The sequence below is a fragment of the Myzus persicae genome, unplaced genomic scaffold (assembly GCF_001856785.1).
Source record: "Myzus persicae strain clone G006 unplaced genomic scaffold, MPER_G0061.0, whole genome shotgun sequence".
Taxonomy (NCBI): Eukaryota; Metazoa; Arthropoda; class Insecta; order Hemiptera; family Aphididae; genus Myzus; species Myzus persicae.
The window spans coordinates 277,145-297,452 of NW_019100526.1; the positions used below are offsets into that span (position 1 = coordinate 277,145).

Genomic DNA, 20,308 nt, shown 5'->3' on the forward strand with positions numbered 1-20,308 from the left:
TAGGACACAATTATAATGTTAAATTTCTTTTTTTGTAGTTAAATACAAGTGATCAAGAACTGGAAATCGATGACGGTGAATGTGGTACTCCAAACACAATTGAAGGAGACGTAGAACATGCCGAAGATATTATGGATCATTGTATCGAAGTCGAGAGTAATGAAAGAATGAGGAACGAAAATATAGATCGATGGACTTTAAGGTTCAAACAACCTGAAATCGAAACTAAAGTAAGAATACAAAACTATTGTATAATTTTATTTATCAAATTTTTTTTCATTACCTGCATTAAAATTACCCTTTCATTACCTTAATAGTAGTTATGCATATTCGTCAGTGCAAAAATATCAATACAAAACTAACGTAATAACTAATAGACCTACCTTCAAAAATTAAAATTACATGTATTTGCCACGATTATAACCATTGATTATACATTTTTTTTTTTTTAGTTTTGTCAATTACGCGAAGACATGTTTAAATCAAACATGGCGTGTTGTTTCATCATATGGCTGTTGGTCGTATGTTGTCAAACGATCATGTTGCCCCGATGTATGAAACTATTGGTCGCCTTGGCATTCACCACCGTTGTGCTTTGCGCTGCACTGACACTTGTCATGGCAGAAGAGTTCATGCACTTGCCGTCCGCTTTGCAAAGGATGTCCTCAGTGTTGGTGCAAAACCGATTCAGGCGGACAATGTTCATCTGTGCTGTAGTCGGACTCATATGTTTTTCTTCCACTCTGAGTCTCGTGAGTATCTTCACTGTTAATATTTTCATTTGACACACACACTTCCAGTCCCCCATCTGATGGAGATGCCTTCACAAAATCCTACCCGAAATCACGTCCCACAGCTTGTCCACAGTTGGAGTGAAATAAAAACCTAACAACGCCTCTATGTGTAACTAGGGATAACTTGATGTTCGATTTTTTTTTTTAAAACGAAAACAAAACAAATAAATCGTATACAAATCAGTACGTTTCGTAGGTACACACTATTTATTTAAATTTGTATAATGTAGCTGTTTACACCCGATGAGCACCTAATCAGGAAAGAGGACGATTCGAATGACGACGACGGCAGAAGGACGAAACGGCGGACCGAAGAGTCCAACGACTGTGTGCACCCCGAGTACTTGGTGTTCACGTGGGTCCTGTGCCTCATAGCCTTAGCCACTACGCTCAAGCTATATTTCCTAGTCAAGACTTTCCTGGCATCCATCATGGTGGCCGTGTATACAGGCCTCACGTCGCTGGCCTACCCGCAGGTGTTCTCGCAGACCGACACCGAACACCGGACCATGCCGCTGTCGTCACAGATGCTGTTGCTGTTGATCGTGTTCCTGGTGCTGGTGGCCTATCACGCCCGGTTGGTAGAGGTCACGTCCCGGCTGGACTTTCTGTGGAAACGGGAAGCCGAACGTGAGCTCACCGAAATGCGCGAGACCAGGACCAACAACCGGCAATTGTTGCGCAATATACTGCCCGATCACGTCGCCCACCATTTCTTGTCGTCCTCGCGCAGGCACACTACAGACGTAAGTAGATGTGGGGATTCAGTCAAAATAAAAACTTAACGTCGTGGTGAGGGAGCGGTATGTGGTTTGAACCACAAATATATATCATAAAACAACCCCCTTGGACACGAAGAAGTGCATATTTAATTTGTATTTTTGATAATAAACCTCAATCGTATATAATATATTTATAATGCGTATGTGTATATTAACCCGTTCGTGTTCACAGGAACTGTACTCGCAGTCCATCGACAAGGTTGGCGTTATGTTTGCAAGCATACCGAACTTTACTGAATTTTATTCGGAAGACATAAACAAAGGCATGGAATGCATCAGGTTGCTGAACGAAATTATAGGTAAGCCTGCGAGACGTAAATTGTAATAGTATTGGCGTTATTGGTATATATTATATAGAGAGTTTAATAAACGTATTAAAATACGATATTATTTCGCCTCTTTTCCCGTTTACCAATTGCTTATCTCTGGGAAGGGGGGACGTTTGCACAATATGAAATCTGTAATCCGGGTGGTATAGAGGCTGTTTGAATGGACGTCAGTCTTAACATCGCTTGATCTATGCACACGAATATGTTTATATTTCATAAAATATGCTGTTTACATTATATTGATGTCATATTCTCCGAGGATACCTGCTGTTTTGTTAAATTGTGTCGGTTAAGTATGTATATGTACGTTCGATTCAATTAAAACTGTCACTTACCTAAATGCGTGCAGTGATATACTATGCCAGCGGTTCCCAAAATGTGCTTTGCGACTCCCTGGTGCGCCACAGTTTCTTTACAGGGACGCAGTGCGCTCATACTTCCTTAGAAATGTATACGGTCCAAAAATACGGACCCTGAGAGTGACGAAAACATTACGATTATGTGAATAAAAATGTAACTATTATGCATAATTTTAATTAAATAAATATTTTCATACTACCCATTACGATTTTTTCTTTTTATTATGATGATTAGTCATAGTTTAACTGGAATAGTGCCCTTAAAAAACCTAGGTTCAGAAAGGGCGTTGTAAGCCAAAAATGTTTGCAAACCGCTGTATATACTATGCGGTCTATCATGGTTATTATTATCATCACAATTGGGGCCTATATTGTAATATATTATCATACATGGCACATTATAATAGCATGTATTTTTGTTGGTGTTAAGTTTTCTCTAAACCTTTGAAAATAGGGGGTTAGGTACTTAGGTGTCAACCGGTCAAACCTGTGAAAGCGTTTTAACTGTCTTAAAGTTTTTGCTACACACGTGCTAATAAAGAACTGAAGTGCACAAATGTTGTATGTGCAATGTTCAATATGCATGTATATTCACTACTCAGTACTACAATATTAATAATTATAATGTTCGTTAAGTCTCATCAATTACTTTATTTTACAGCCGACTTCGATGAATTATTATCGGAAACGAAATTTGGTTCTATTGAAAAAATTAAAACCGTCGGTGCAAGCTATATGGCCGCTTCCGGGTTAAATCCTAGTGTTAAAGTAAGAATATGTTATTACCATTATTAAATAATATTTAGTATTGCAAACCAGAGTCAGTCTGGCTAATGATTAGACCCCTGGCCCAGTCATTATGAAAAGGTCTCAACACTCTATACAAACATTTCAGAATAAATGTAATTTATTTTTAGTTAAAATGTATTACTTTAAAATTATTTGTTATCCAAATAATTTAAAAGAATTTATGATCAACTATATTTTACATATTTATTTACAATTTTTTCAGATAAAATAGAAAATAATAAACCTTGTAAAAAAACAAACTCCACTAACATAAATAACATTGATTAAATAAATTGTAAATTATTATAATAGTAGTATTTTTAATTTATATTGATGGAAAATTCTTATATAGGTAGTAATAGTTTAATCTTTCTTCAGAAATTAAATAAAGTATTTTTCAACGAACAGACAAGTTAAAGGATCCAAATGTTATAGGCTTATCGAAGATCTAAGTATAGTTTTTAAAGTGTTAAGTTTTGAAATTACTCGTTCACACTTAACTTGATATTTGCATGAAAGTATAAGAACATATATGAATGTTATCTGTGTGTTGAATAAACTAGACTTTTTCTTTAGTTCAAAAAGAATTTGAAATGTCCCACTCACGACTCTTCAGTGATATAAGTATAAATTTTTCTGGCTACCCCCCCCCCCCTCCCAATACTGAAAAATATCAAAGGACGTCGAACAATCATTGGGATAGCCGGACGGACGGACACGGATCCAAACTGTCTTATCCAATTTTTTTACACGATTATTATCATTCAAATAGAACAAATGGGATTTTATTTACTTCACGATGCTTTTCATCACTTAAAATCATGAAACATAATTTTGGTTGTTGTAATATTTTTTTATCTTGTTCGGTAATAGGTAGTCTGAATTTAATTTTAAATATTAAAAAAAAACTTACTTTAGTTATGTTTCCTTGGAAAAGTAATTTATAGGTAATATAATATTTCCTTTTTTATGTTTGATTGAAATGTCTGCAATGTGTACTGTGTTTTGACCTCGTATATAACCAAGGCTAATTCATAGAAACGTAATTTAGCGCATACCTAAATAATTGATGTAACAGTAATTCATATTTTCATAACATTGTTGTTTTAGGACGGAGAAGACGAATACGGTCACCTTTGCGCTCTTGTCGATTTTGCATTAGCTATGAAACAATGTTTACAAGATGTCAATGTGCACTCGTTTAATAACTTTCAGCTCAGGGTTGGTAAGTAATTAGTAAAAAAAAAATAGTAGGAACATTTTTAATGCTGATGACCAAAATATACACTACATTATGTCCATTATGATCGAACCAACAAACTGACTTAGGAAATAAATAAATAATCGTCATACATACAAACTCAACTAACATTTCAATATTATATTTCACTATATTTTCATTATATTTGAATTGTTGATATTAATTTATTAAGTATCGTATATATATTTTTTATAGTTAATACTTTTAAAGTATTCTATTTTTTATAATCATTTCCGGGAAATTATTACTGCTTAAGGACACTGCAGTTATTATTCTATAGTTATTATATCCATAAATACATATTACATAATATTATAGGTAATTTATTCACACATAATTATAATTTATTGTAACTTTTTATTCACTTATAAACTATACGCCTAATGTCACTGAAAAAAATCTGAAACAGCCAATTTTCTACAACTACATGCCGCTTGAAAATTTCCAATGTTTAGTCATCAATTTCCAATCGTTGGTTGTACAAAATTGTCGAGCAAAATTTAAAGTTTATAGTCGAGAGGCGGTTAGACGAATTTGTAAATACACATATTATAACATTATGCATATACACAGACATAGATGGTCCGGGGAGGAGGTATGATTAACACACCGTGAAGGGCACCCCATACGACCACACCTATAATTAACAATAAGTACCCAAGTATTGCGAAATGAATGAACACAGTGTGGGTGATTATGTACATACAATCACCGTTATATGAGTACAAATAAATAATTCTGTGTACATATACCAATCACGTATAATTTATAAATCATTAGATCATTTGAACGGCGTTATTTTATTTTGATCGATTCGTGTGCGACAGGAATAAGCTGCGGTGCCCTAGTGGGAGGAGTCATCGGAGCCCGGAAACCCGTGTACGACATATGGGGAAACACCGTGAATGAGGCTTCCAGGATGGATTCCACGGGCACTATGGGCCGGATACAAGTACCCGAGAGCACTGCCAAGGTGAGAAATCGTGTAATCGAATTAATTTTGACGCTACCACGAACGGCGTTTTAATTTTTTTTTTTCATATACTTCCGTATCGTCGCCGACTCGAATTTATTTAATATTATTATGTTTTTGTGGTCGGCGCTTCGGCTATAATGATCAAAGTTTATGTCCAGAGGTGGTTTCGTGTCTTTTTAAAAAGCTGGAATGTAATAATCGTATCGTGACATCAATAATATAATATATGTAATAGTACATGTGTTGTAAAAGGCTTATATAAGTTTTAACCATACAAGTTACGTCCAAAAGCATAAACGTATTGCATTTTTAAATGATATTTTTCACACGTAGGTGCAACACATTTAATCATACAAATATAACTATACAATTCCAAATGTTATTCACTGTAAACATGTTTGGTAGGATAACGATAACAATTTATACTGCATAATCATACTAAAGAACACATGATTTACACGTCTATACGTATATAAAGTAAAATCATCAAATATCAAGAGCAAAAAATAATATTGAAAATCTATACTATAGAGGTATATATATAGTGATCAAAATACTTTTATACAGTCAAATCATACTTCATGCACTGCATATAGTCTTCCGTGTGCTAATCCACAATTCTAACCGTCTAAAACCTTTTTTAATCACATGCATGCATTTAATTGTTTTAGTATTTTGAGCTTTAGGAAGATAAGTTTCCTAAAAACTTATGTTTCGGAAATTATGTACCTACACATATACAATTTTAACTTTAGAAAAGTATTTTTATACAAATGTATCTATATAGTTTATAGTTTATGATAAGCAGTAAAAATAATATATTCAAGTAGCAATGCTAGAACGAAATCTTGACCTTTTTTTTGTTAGGTTTAACTGAGATCTACTTAGATTGCTTATAGAATCGTTTTCCAAGTTCAAAAATACTCTTTCCTACAGCTAGAACCAGCGCAAATGTGTCCAGCTTTTTTTCTTTTAATTGATTGTTCGTGTGAAAGTTTTATGAATTATAGTACCTGTCTGTGAAAGTTGTTTCTAAATATGTTTAAACAAAATAAAAATAGTAAATACACATAAGTACGATAAAAAGTTTTAAGCTTGTATCGGAGAATAATATACGAAATATAGGCGGGTGCCGGGTAGGTATACTACAAAATATATAGATAGACGCGTGCGTTCATGCATTATTCATGATATTTCGTTTTTAAATAAAAATTGGATACTACGGATCAATTTGGAAAAATAAAATAGTATAATATACAGAGGTAGCCTATATAAGTATAATATCCTTTTAGATGACCAACCAGATCCGTCGGAATAAACAAAATAATTCACTTTATTGAACTACGGTGCGGCGCGCGTTACGTCATATAAACACGCATTGCGCGTATGCAGGTACGTTATTTTGCAGAACGTTCGACTTATATATTACCATCCATAAATTTCAAATTTATGTTAACATATTCTTCTGTCGGACACTTTAAACTTTGAACGCTATTTTTCTTTCGATAATAAACGGCGCCGTCGTCGTCACACGCAGCAGTACACAATCTATATATATCGAGAATGTAAGCGCGCACCCATCCCTCCATATAGGCGTGTAGGTATGCGAGTAGCCATTACCGGAATAATCGTTGTATTTTGCAAAATCGTTTGTTAAGATTTATGTCGTTTGTTACATCGTGTACCGTACAATATAATGTTAAATTGTCCCGCGTGGATTGTGTGCAAAATGATGTCACGTGCACGCAACAGGCAACAGCGTTAGAACATGGTTATTAAATTGTTAATGTTTTGAATGTGTGTTCACTATACATTATAATATATAATATATATAAATGTATAATGTGTTAGTTATATATAGAGGTGAATGTACCATAGTGTACTGCCGGAAAATTACATTTCGAGTAACACAATATGTCAGATCAAGGCGGTATGCCTGACATATTTGATCAACGCTTTGAGAAACAATAATTTCGCTTTTGGTGGTTGGCACGACCAAACAGCGAAGCAGCGCATAAGCAATACGTTTTCGTTTATAATAATATAATTTACCTATATTAATATCGTCATGACTAAATATCATAACGGCTGTTTGTATACTATAAAAATGATGAATATCGAAGAACCGGTGCGGCCGGTCCGATAAATCGATAACGATGATGTACAATATATTGTGCCCGTACCTTTACGCGCATATTATACGTCATAATATTATTAATATAAACGTTTTCGGTTTATCAATTCGAATTTGTACTCGCAAACTAAAAATTGCAATCTCCATTTTCGATCCATATAAATACATATAATGTTACCTGACCTAATCTATACGAATCCGTATCGACGCGCCGTCCAACACTGCAGTCGTCTTTCATATAATATATTCTACTATTGTGGTTAATACACGTTATTATTGTTATGATTTCGGACGTAGATCCTGATGGACAGAGGCTACGAGACGGAGTTCCGGGGCTCGATAGCGGTCAAGGGCAAGGGTGAGATGAAAACGTACTTCGTGGTGGGCAAAAAGGGAGCTGTGGCGAACAGCCTGAGCCGGCAGTCCAGTCAGATCAGCAGCTTGGCGACCGTCGTCTACGGGATGGTGCAAGCCAGACGCCGGCAAAACACAGTAAAAAAAAGACATTTTCATCGTGAGTGCGCTTCTACTAACAACACTAATCATCATAAATACATAACGAGTACAAGCGTACGGCTATATATTATTATAGTGTTATCGCGGTGGTAACGAGAGACGAGAGGGTGTAGTATTATATTATTATTATTATTATTATTATTATTATTATTATTACTATGCTTGTGTCTGTGTACGATTTCTATGTCTTGTTTTGCGTTGGTTAACGAGCTTTAACAAGTTTGCCCGCGTATTAAAATGGTGCAGGTATTATGTCATTATAATGTACGAACAATAAATCAAACAAACCGCGGTGTTTGAACTATTCCATCGATTCGAGACTAAATCCCGAGAAAGAATATCGTCGCTCGTGTATACCTGTATCGTTGTATATTATGTTTTATATACAATATATTATTATATTATACCGTCATTATATTATAAGTATATAAACACACCCGAGCGATGAGATTATCTCGTCGAGAACGCGGTTATAATAATTAGGCACTATATTGTTGTACGTATAACGTATTACTGTATCGACTGTAATACATCGTAATTATTTACGGTTTCGCCACCAAATTGGATCTCATTAATCTTGCTCTGTTGACTAATAACGCAACATTTGCATTAATACACCAAAACATTACGCTAATTTAGTATTACACCATAACCGTTTAGAACGGTGGTTATTATAATAAATATACATCGTACACATAGGTAGATACGCACAATAATATACCACCGACACGTAACCACAAGTATTATATAATATATAGGCATCGTCCCTTAAACTGCTGTTATAGACATAATTTTATTTACATAAATGTGCAGTGGCGTATTTTTTTAGGGAGGGGGGAGGGGGCGGCGTTGTCAAAAAAAAAAAAAAAATGTTTATTCGTGTATCTTTAAAATGTATGTTATTACGGTATGGATATTTTGGCAGTGATCACTTAGCACCGTAGATTGTGTTGTGCTCTACGGGTGGCAGCAAACACAGACGTCTGCATGCGAGTTACTGCGACACAATTATGGCTTTCATGTCTTTATATTTATAATATAAGTCGATTATTTGTATCAAATACGTCCAAAGCAATTTAAACGAAATTCTTAGAACACAAATGAACTGTCTAGAAATAATGATTATTTCGATAAAACAAAAACATGCAAATATCGATTCAGAAAATAACTCGTTTTCATTGTAGATTATTATTTTGATAATCAATACATCTTGATGTGAAACTACTACATAGAAAATCTCGCTATATATTTACTAATGAATTTTCGTATTTTTTTATTGGCATTTCAAAGTGATGAAACTCCGAGCACCAGCTATTTGTACCCTCGCGACCTAACCTCTCCTGAACCACTCTCTACAAAGCAAATTTTCATTCAGCAGAACCAACCTTGCGATGTTTGTTTTAACATTATAATTAATTGACCTATTATTAAATTTAAGAACATTATCTATGTAAACACTTTGGAATATGTAGACTGTAGAGTATTCAAAATTGTATGCAAGTTATGAGCATATAAATTATTACAATTTAAAAATGATCATAATATCTCACTTTGATATTAAAACATTATAACGTACAAAACTACAAACATAAATAATATTCTTAACTTAAAGCTTAACAATAGGAAAATAATTAAATTTGCCCCAATACTAAAACTAACAGCACAAATAAATTGTGTGGTGCGTAGGTGGTGGGTCAGAGAGAAGAAGTAATCGTATTTTGACATCCTTATATAGTCATATTCCTCTGCAGTCCCACATACAATTGTTCAGCAGAGAGGAATTTTTTAGTTCTAAAAACAATTAAATTATATATATCTTAAGATCCGAAATAATCGAAGAGCGTCCGAAAATCTTAAAAATAGAGTCAGGTTTAATCGATGTATTTTTCAATCAAAATGACTCTGATTTAAGCATATGATATTATTTTATTTTATTATAATTTCATATATTTTGTATTACTTTTGACTATAAACGATTCGTTTATATATTATGTAGGTACATATATGTGGGTGTATTGATATAGCGTATATTAAAATATGACATATTCTATATACCGGGGATTCATAATTTAACGTAAGACACTCATTATTCAAAAAATATTGATGCTTTTGAAAATAGTTTTATACATAAATCATGTATAAAAATATTTAGTCATGTCGTTACAAAACAACGTTTTTTAAAAACATATATAATACATATACATCTATTTTTTTTTTAAATTTATTTAAATCCATTTTTTTCAAATTACAACATACAGTACTTTTTGAAATAATAAGTGCCGGGTGATTAAAGAATCACTCGGTATATATACAATATACTAGCTGTATAATTGACGTATTTCGCCAGGGTTAATCTATCTTTCTATCGTTTTACGTTTTCCTTCAGTTCACAATAAATATAGTACAAACACAAGCACAAAAACAATGATTAATCTTATGATTTTCCACTTCTAAATTCTGGGAATATTTTTGATGTAAACACAAAAGACTGTAGACAAATATTCGACGAATGATTAAAAGCCGACATAAGTCCAATATCGTTAAAATTGGTATTCGTCTTCAAGACTCTTCAACACTTAGTGTTTACATCAAAAATATTTCAGAATTAAGAAAGTGTAATTAATGTAATCGTGTTCATGAGTATTAGATTTTATGATTAGTTTTTGATCTTTTTTTTTAATATATTTGTAAACAATTTTACACGACATATTTCTCTATAATCCATAACCAATGGCAACCATTTAAATAGAGAAAAATATAATATTTGATGTTCGTGGTCAAAATTAAATTTATGTGTGAACCACCCTATATAGGTGCATAATAGCGTAGAGGTTGAAGGAATAAGGGTTTCTCTAGGAATCTATTGATGTAACTTTTATTGAAAACGGTCCAGTAGTTTCCGATTCTATTGAGGACAAAGAAACAGACAAACATTCATTTATGTATGTATATATATATATTATAGATAGATGACGATATAATATTATGTGATTTGTTCGCGTGATTCAATTATTGCAGTAATATGATGCTTTGCACCCACGTCATTCAGGATATAATAATATACTGCGTATGTATAGATATAATATTATAATAATGACGTGTTGTCCGGGCAAACGTATTATGTGTAACACTAATCTTGGCGTCAACAAGATTCCAGTGTAGAATATATGTATGATATAATATATATATATATATATATATATTAAACAGGGTGATTCTTTTGTCGTACAACACTCGATATTTCTTATCCATTAACCCAGGGGTCTGCAACCTTTTTTTTTTACTGTACGCGAACCGAATCTTTGATTCGTTTCGACAACGCAGCCTTCCAAAATTGTCTGTTGAGGTCAAGAAATGCGATAAGATTGAAAAGCGTGAGGATTATTTTATTATTTTATTACTTACAAATAAAAAAAATAATTGACGATTTCCTAGTAATGACACTTCGGATATGTATAATATGCATATTGAGCTAGAATATTCAGTATTTTGAGGCCCCTACTTTAAAAACCTATAGAAAAAGTTAAATAAAGACCACTCTGTATAGTTGCCGAGTTAATTTGGTTAGGTTAGTTTATAGAGTATTAACAGTTAAACAGATATGCTCCTTCATCGTCGGTACAGTATTAAAAATGTGGTCAGCTCAAACAATTTTAAGTGTTTTTTTTTTTTGTATAATCTCCTTAATGTATGCCCGTGTGTAGGCATACAATATTCTTATTAGTCATTAGGTGTCTACAGATCGAATAAGCGGGTCACAGGCTGACCCTATAATTACGTGTCTTTTTAATACGGCATTGGGTAATTCAAAAAACTTCTGATTTCAGTTTCGGTTGAAAATAACCATATAATATCATTCAAATACGAACATGTCGAATATTAGTGAATTATCCTAATATCTAACATTAATCCCACTAGATCGCTTAACGGATTTCTATAGAGCACACAGTATTACTGCGCTTGCGTGATGTAGGTACTGTTAAACGTCCGCGAAGGAATGACTTAATCCTAACGACATAATCGCCACAATAATATTATATATACGTATAACAATAGACTTGTATTATGAATAATGTTCAATAATATTTTGAACGTCGTGATGACATGATAAACCGATACAGCCGTATGACTATCGAAAAATCGAGATGATAATAACAATTTACAATAGTATACTATAGGTATTTAAAAACCATACCTAGGAAACTACAATAAAAAAATAATAGGCAGGTATAATTAGTCAACCGTGGTTTATTGAGTGATTTATTCACCGACAATATTCACAATGCGATATAATTCAAACCGAAACAATTTTTATTTACTGGGTAATTTTCTTCTTGCAGTAAATACACTGTTAATCTGGAAAAGTATTAATGTTTTTAAAAGTTTATTTCATAAACTTTTTAAAGTTTCGATGAACGGTGACGCGGTGTAATTGTGTAATGTAATATTGTTGTAGTAAACCAACCCATTGCGGAGTACTACAACACCACGCTCTACTCCGCTCCAAACTTCAAATATTTATAAGTTATAACTACCTTTAATCAACTCCTAGTTCAAAATTCGATTTTTATGGAAAATATGTTGCTCTGAAGTATAAAAATACAATTAATGTTGTCAGTCGAAAAATATATAAGTAACTATTCTAATAAAGATAAAAAATGAAAGTTTTTTTTAAAAATAATATATGAAAACTTTAAATTGCATGTAAAAAAAATATGTTTAAATGTTAATGCTTTTCGATGAAATGATGAGTGTTGACTATTGGAAATGACACAATGCATGTATTATATTTTCTCTTTTATAGACAGCTATAACGTTTTTTCCGTAGATAAAAACACTATACGCAAGAATATGAAGATTCAAACACCTGTTTGACATATTATAGTATCAGAAATAATAATATTCAACCGTTCTCGAACGATTTACTATAACTAAAAACATTTTTTTTTAAATTTATACCCGCGGGAGTGCCATCTAGTGTTCATATAACCTAAACCTATTAATATTGTGCTAATTATAGAAATATTTAACTATTTATTTATACATAAAAAAGGTCAAGAGATAATCTATGTATTTAATCGAATCATCGATTAATAACTATACTTAGTTTAAAACCATGAACTGATACTAAAAATTCTTAATTTGAGATTTATATCAATAAACAATTTGAGCATTAAGAACCTGAAGGCCTAAGCAATTATGTAAACCATTTTGTGTTGACCATCAGCTATTTGGCTAATATATAATAACAAAATACTAATATTATAAAATACGATAGGGTCAACTGATCATTCAAAGGTGAAAGGTGAGAGGAATGTACATTATGTCATTATTATAACTTATTGGACAAATAAGAAAGAAAATAAATTATGGTCTAAAACTCTAAACAAATTAAAACGATAAATTATAAAGAAAGAAATTAAATATAGGATTAGAAAACCATGTACCTCTAAACAGAAAAAAAATATAATTATAAAGATTCCTAGAATTTTACTAAAAAATGCTTCTCTATTATCAGTAGTTTCTAGTTTCTACTATTATATGAATAGGTACTTCGCTGTTTATTTTAAATATTTGAACAGATAATGTCTTGTTTTTAAAGTATTAAGTAATTTTTATTATTTACTTAAAGTTTTAATCCCACCTCGTCGTCCACTGAAATCTTTATTAGACTGATAGAATCTAAAAATATATTTTTATATTTTTAGCTTGGTATATCATCATTTATGAGTATCAATGTCGAGAAACGAAAAGTTTAATAACAATGTATAATTAATTTATGTTTGTGTGTCAATAAATAATCATAAATAAATAAAGTTTTTTGGAACTTTGTTTAAAAAAAATTGTTATTTGGGGTACATGATGTTTATTCGATGAAAACTTTTGTTCGAAACTTTTATTTATTGCCCACACAAATTATTACATTGTCTATAAACATAATATATAAATATATTTAAGTCAATGTAATTAGTCGTTAAAGCTCGATAATATTTTACATGTATACTGCTAACCTAACTTGTTAGCATCGTCACAAATATAATTGTTGTATTGTGTTTTTAATAACTATTTAACCGTATACTTGTGGTTTGGTTTGTTTTCATTTCGATTGTAATATAAATATTCGTTTTATATATGTTTACATGTATAACGTCTTCCGTCATAATTATATAGGTGTTGGTTAACAAAGCGTGTTTTCAAGTCTAAAAATGAAATTTAAAACTCTTACATTACAACCACTAACAGGCAACGGCAGTTAGAACTTATTTTTAAAAAGAAATCTCTTCAAACTTTTCTGAAATTAATTATACAATTTTTTAATATTTATCTTTTGTTTTTAAAAGTTGTTAGATCTTTTGGTATTCAACTTGTAATTTATTATAAAAAAAATCGTCCTTAACTTTACGGATGCCTGCACAACAGTGCTATTTTAATTCTTTAGACACACAATATATGGTTAGTATACAAATAGTCTAACACGTATATAATATGTGTTTACTCTGTCGTAAAAAAAGACTTAAATCAACACAAAAACAGTTGTGTTTGAGATTTAAACTAAAAAGATTTACAAACTGATTTGGCGCATCAGTGTAACTGTTATAATATTCACAGAATTCCAGCTAATATCTATTCTCGGTCTAGTCTCAGTCTAGTCTCTAGAATAACATTTCAGGAACTTTTCGTTTGTTATTGTAATTTGTGTTTTTCTATATACGGAGCGATTCACCAAGCGAACTCACACCTTTTTTCATTTATTAATGAATATATTAAATTAAGATTTCTAGATTTTTAGATTTTTGGATTTTTAAATATACATAACGACCATATTTTTAAATTCATGAAATTTCTATGATCATTTTTTTTAAAATTATTGAAGTACCTACTTTAATTTGTCAGTCGTAAAAATTGTTTCACAAAAATATAAAATAGATATTATGGGTATTTCATCTAGTATACTCCAATAATGTATTTATTATACTTGGACCATTTTTATAAATTATAAATATTGATAGATTAATATACTTTTTTTATAAGTGGTTTGGACCTTAATGATTTAAAGTACCTATAAGGCTATAAAAGTCTAAATATATTTATCAATTGTACCTATTTTTAATTTTTACGTATTAGATATTAATAATATACTTTATACATTTATGAAGTCGCACTTCCAACGAAGTGACTCTTGCCCTTAATCTAAATTTTTTGGCTTCAGACCTCTGATGTCATCGGAGTTGTCTAATAGTTAGATTGGCATGGTGATCTAGCCTCGCCCCGTGTTTGCAAGCATACCTATGGATTTTATCTGCTATTGTAGGCAACATCGCCATATTACGCCGAATTCTGTTGTTTTTCTTTCCAACCGGTAAGCTACAGTGATAGTGTGTAGGAAAATATGTTTTGACGGCATTATTATATCACATCGATGTTAGGCTTACTGGCACGACCCCATAATTTTATAATAGCTAAATATATAGTAGACAGCTAGTAGACGTTCTTTTTCGATAGTTAACTAGCGTGGCGTCCGATGATCAATAAAGTTATCACGTTTTTGCTTTAATCTGCATATTTTTTTCTGACGAACGTGGTATTTATAAATATATTTTTTAGTATAAATTACTACAATTTTAAAACTACAATAGCAAAATTCTCGTTCAGATTTTGATCTTGATTCATGAACATTTTCATTAAAAATTTGAAAAACGCAGAAAGTTGTATCTTCACACAAATCTTCTAGAAAAATTTCAAGAGCTTAAAAATAAAATGGTCTGTAAGTATATTTGAAAATTCCAAAATCTATATGTTTAAGAACTGCTTTATTGAAGCAGAAGAAGGGGGCGAACATGCTTGGTAACTTACTCTGTATATATGTATATTATATTTGTACAGCTATAAAATATGTATATTATTGTAACGACTGCAATGTGACGTCATTGGTTTTTCATCCACGAACAGTCGTTCAGCTGTGTTTAAATGTCGCTATAACTTTATGCCGATGGAAACAACAATGGTCAATGGTCATGAATTCACGATAAATAAGAAAATCGGGGCATCCGATTCGAAACTAAAATAAAAGTAATCGAATAAAGTGATAATATTCAAAACGATCGCGGTCTAGGCAAAGTTTATCGTTATGTATAATACGGTATCATAGTTGAAATCGTACAATCAAACAACTGTAAATCTATAAACAAACAGCTAGTATGCAATTGTGGTTAGTTTATAAAAAAAAAAAATAGCCAAATATGGTAGGTACTTACTTGAATCTCTGATATTTGGAATGCCGATCATAATACGAGACAAGATAGTATAAACATAAATAAGTCTCAAAGCTTCCTTTAACGTGTCTTTTTTTTATACAACGTCGAAATAGGTGTGTTTATAAATTATAATATATCGTTAAAATATCAACGAGTATGGTCTTCCGAAATGTCACAATAATTATTCACCGTTTGTTTATAATATAATATATTATTATCTTATACTTGAACATTTTCTCAATTGTTACCCCTCGAATATTTTACGTGTTTTAAACAATTCAGTTTTCGATCTGATGTCACCCGATTTTCTACAGGACGCTGTTATCCACGTCTATTTTCAACAAAATACGCATAATATTATTACAGGAATGATCAGACGCCGGGTGCAGATGTATATATAATATGTATGATGATGACATGCGTGTGGAGAATATAAAACCGATATGTATACACTGCAGCAAGACCCCCACGAACGGATGGTCGTATGCGATTTTCAAAAACGTTGTCGGCCGGACCAGCTGTCCACGGGTCCGTTATGGACCTAATAATATATTCGTCACATTTAGAAAATACAGTGACTTGATCACGGGCTCAACTCGGTTGCAAAACAAAAAACTATGTGTAAAAGTACTATAACAAATTATGTTGTAGTATGCTAATATAATCTCTTCTCCTCTTTCATAATATCACAAAATGAAACGTTGAAACTTTCTCAGATTTTCGCGTTTTCTAAACTAATATTATAATTATGTATATATGTGTATACGTATTATATACGTTCGTTATCTCGTGTCACGTGTTCAATTTCCATGCCCATCATTCAGAAAATAAGGCACGAAACATCGTTTTTATTACTCTATATATTTTATTTAATCATTGTAATTTTTTTTTCAAACTTTAAGTAACTACATGAAAAATTATATTTAACTTTAACTTTAAAATGTTTGTATAGGGTACAAGTATTATGTAAATAGAAATGTATATACTCAAATATACAACAGATATATAGGTATATGCATTAAAATATTTGTATAGGAATTTACATGTCTAATATTTTTTCAAGGTTATTTATTTTCGTATGAGTTTACCATCCTCCTTTAAATGTTGAAGAAATTTCAAAGTGAAAACGTGCGTTTTATGTTTTCACATTAAATTACCTTCAGGTGTGACATTTTCATGTATGTGGTGCCCCTACAATCTGCACCTATGTGCCGTTTAGGTAAACGAGTTTTTTTTTTACCACTCGCAGCCTTAATATGACGAGAAAAACCAATGGAAAAAAAATATACCTATATATATGCAAAAATAAGGCGAGTCCGCGATCAGTTGGATTTTATGTTGAACCTTATTTGGATAAAAAAAATTTAAGGAATGACGTTCTGTTCGTCTGTACGACGGCCGTCAAATTTTCATCGATTGTCGAACCATACACGACTTAAATATTTTGTTCACTCGGTATTTCGACCACGGTCGTTTCCTTCGCAGTCAGTCACTGAACGCGTTTACCGAATTCCAATAAAGCCAAGCTACTATTTTGCATCCGCGCACATATTATATCCAAGTTTTTACTTCAATTTTAATTTATAAGCCCAGTGGCGCAACTGCGGGGAGTTATAAATCACCGGCCCGTCAGAACCTATTTTTTACTGCAGTGTTGACTTGTTTTTTGTTTTTGATCACTTGTTTTCTATTATAGGTAAACTTATTATGATAAAAATTATTTTGGCAGTGGTGGCTGGTGAAGCGTCATAGAAGAACATATGAGAAGACTTATATAAAATCTATAAAATATTTTATTACAAATCTGAATGTAATAATATTCCTATATGCTTATGTATATATATTATGAACCTTTTATCAAATATATTACCATTTTTGTAATTTATTGCATGATTATATGGCATGAAGCTCGTAATAATTGAGCACTACAGCTGCTAACCTGCATTTTAACATTTCTAACACGTCTGCAGTTGTGGTGATTTTTAATGAACTCAGCATAAAAAAGTTTTAGTAGCACAGATCACGTGCAAAATATGTCTAACTATATAAGTATCGGTATGAATATACGACAATACCGTTACGTAAATAATAATATAAACATTGATATTTTAAAAACCTGTCTCCGCTATTTATAAATGCAGTCGTAGTATACCTATATTATGATACGATATGCCATGTGCAGTAAATGTCTACAACTCGCGACGTTAAGGGAGTAAGGGATGTAAAAAACAACTTTTGGATGTACTTACAGTTGCCGAGATCGATTTATTTGTGTGGGGGAAAACAACGAAACATATTTACGGATTGACCAATTTTTTTTTTCATATCATGCGTATCGGTGTTTAAATCGTAGAATATGTTACTGTGGTTTTTAGGTACCTATCTGTACGTAATACCTACTCGTACAGGTATACAATTGAGTCGATTAACTTGTTCTATTATTACTCTCCAGTGGTCCATGAGCCCTCGGCATGTGTAAGACTGCAGAAAAGAACCAGTTGTAACATTTCGGATCTTTAACCCTTTTTTGATTATATTTTAGGAACCGATGTCTTGAGTACCTATACTAATTACTAAATAGGTATTTTTCCACATTTCAGTTAATGGCTTTGACAGTTTTAATTTACAATTGTATTCTAATCATATTATGTTTCATTGAAATTGATTAAAACTTAATAAACTTACCTACATTTTTTAATTTTGAAGTACCCGATACCGGAACCAACGTTTTTGTCTTACCTTCCTTTACGAACCGATGAGACTTAATTAACCGAACCAAAAAACTCGTCGAGGTTTCACTGATATGTACACATTCGTTCGTGTGTCATTATACAATTTCACATAATATAATGCTGTCGGGTTGCATAAAAAATGTACCTAATGGTCTGCTGAAATTTATTAACGGATGAATATCATGATTAAGGTGTCATTAGCTCACCATTCATTCGTAGTTTTGCTTAGTAAATTGTTTGTGCAACCCGGCATAATAATATGATGCATAATATCACACAACCTTTCATCCTGTACGATGACGCTTGACTGATGCGGGCGCGCGCGTACACGTGTTGCAGATGTTGCAGGCAACAACAACCTGACGCGCACCAAATCGCAGTACCACCGCACGCACCCCGGCCGGTTGGTGAACTTTAGCAGTTTTCGCGTGTCCAACCGGCACCAGCAACACCCGCAACAACATCAACAGCAGCAACAAAACGCGGCCCACGACGGCGCCGGCGGCGGTGCAAGTGCCGCGGTGGCCAGGGCCGTCGCGGCCGGGGGTAGCCGCCTATTGTCGGCCTCGTCTTTCGGCAACACGCTGCAGCAACACCGACAGCTCCAGCAACAGAAACGCGACGCGGCGCAACAGCTGCAATTCTGCGACAGCGGCACGTCGGCGGTCGCGCGAACTGACTCCCGTAAGAACCACCGCAAGTCAGCGGCCGCGGCCGGCACCTCGACCACAGCGGCCGGTACGTCGCTCAGGTACTGCAAGTCGGTGTCACCCATCGCCGAGAAACCGCCGGCGCGCCAAAGCCCACCCAGGTCGGCGTCCATGAACCTCCAGCCCCGTAACTTCGCGGCGGCCGACTCGTGCCTGAGGTGATGATGACCACCGCACCGGTGCAGGTAGAGGCGGCTTGGAGGTGGAGTGCGTTATATTAGTAGACCAAAGTCCGTAATGGGGGTGTCGAGGGGTTGCTAAAATACTTGTACAATATTGAAATGTCGATATAAAAATGTATTATATAGCTCTAAGATCACATTAAGTACCCATATTTGTATAAGAAAAATCCGTTTTTTGTGTAAACATGTTTTTGTACAACTACCTATACATACTTTCAGAAAATGATTGGAGTATTGACGTCGGGAGCTTACCAATTGAGCTTAAAATAACCTTTTTGTATACCAATTACGCTCGGTCCTCTATGGGTCGATATAGCAATTGTGATCGGTATTTTCTGGGTCGATAGACCAATTGCCCTCGATAATTCATTTCATTCAATAGTAGCTGCACATATAACAATATTGTTATTGTAATTGGTATAATGAACATGAACATATAGATAATACATATTATATTATAATCTAATATACACAAAAATATAAGTACAA

The 20,308-nt window shown here is 32.9% G+C and overlaps 1 protein-coding gene across 4 annotated transcripts in view; it reads left to right on the top strand.

The window, feature by feature from the left end:
• LOC111030442 (adenylate cyclase type 8) overlaps positions 1-20,308 on the top strand; it is a 126,613-nt gene extending 106,305 nt beyond the window's left edge. For 2 of the 4 annotated variants that reach the window (XM_022309934.1, XM_022309943.1), the window contains 9 exons: positions 39-230; positions 453-752; positions 1,025-1,540; positions 1,749-1,875; positions 2,926-3,032; positions 4,164-4,278; positions 5,142-5,287; positions 7,722-7,938; positions 19,267-20,308. In XM_022309934.1, coding sequence (XP_022165626.1) covers positions 39-230; positions 453-752; positions 1,025-1,540; positions 1,749-1,875; positions 2,926-3,032; positions 4,164-4,278; positions 5,142-5,287; positions 7,722-7,938; positions 19,267-19,799 — 2,253 coding nt within the window. In that variant the 3' untranslated portion in view covers positions 19,800-20,308. Of the gene's footprint in view, positions 1-38; positions 231-452; positions 753-1,024; positions 1,541-1,748; positions 1,876-2,925; positions 3,033-4,163; positions 4,279-5,141; positions 5,288-7,721; positions 7,939-16,561; positions 17,113-19,266 lie in introns of those variants that run through there. The other 2 variants (XM_022309959.1, XM_022309950.1) reach the window with 2 other exon arrangements.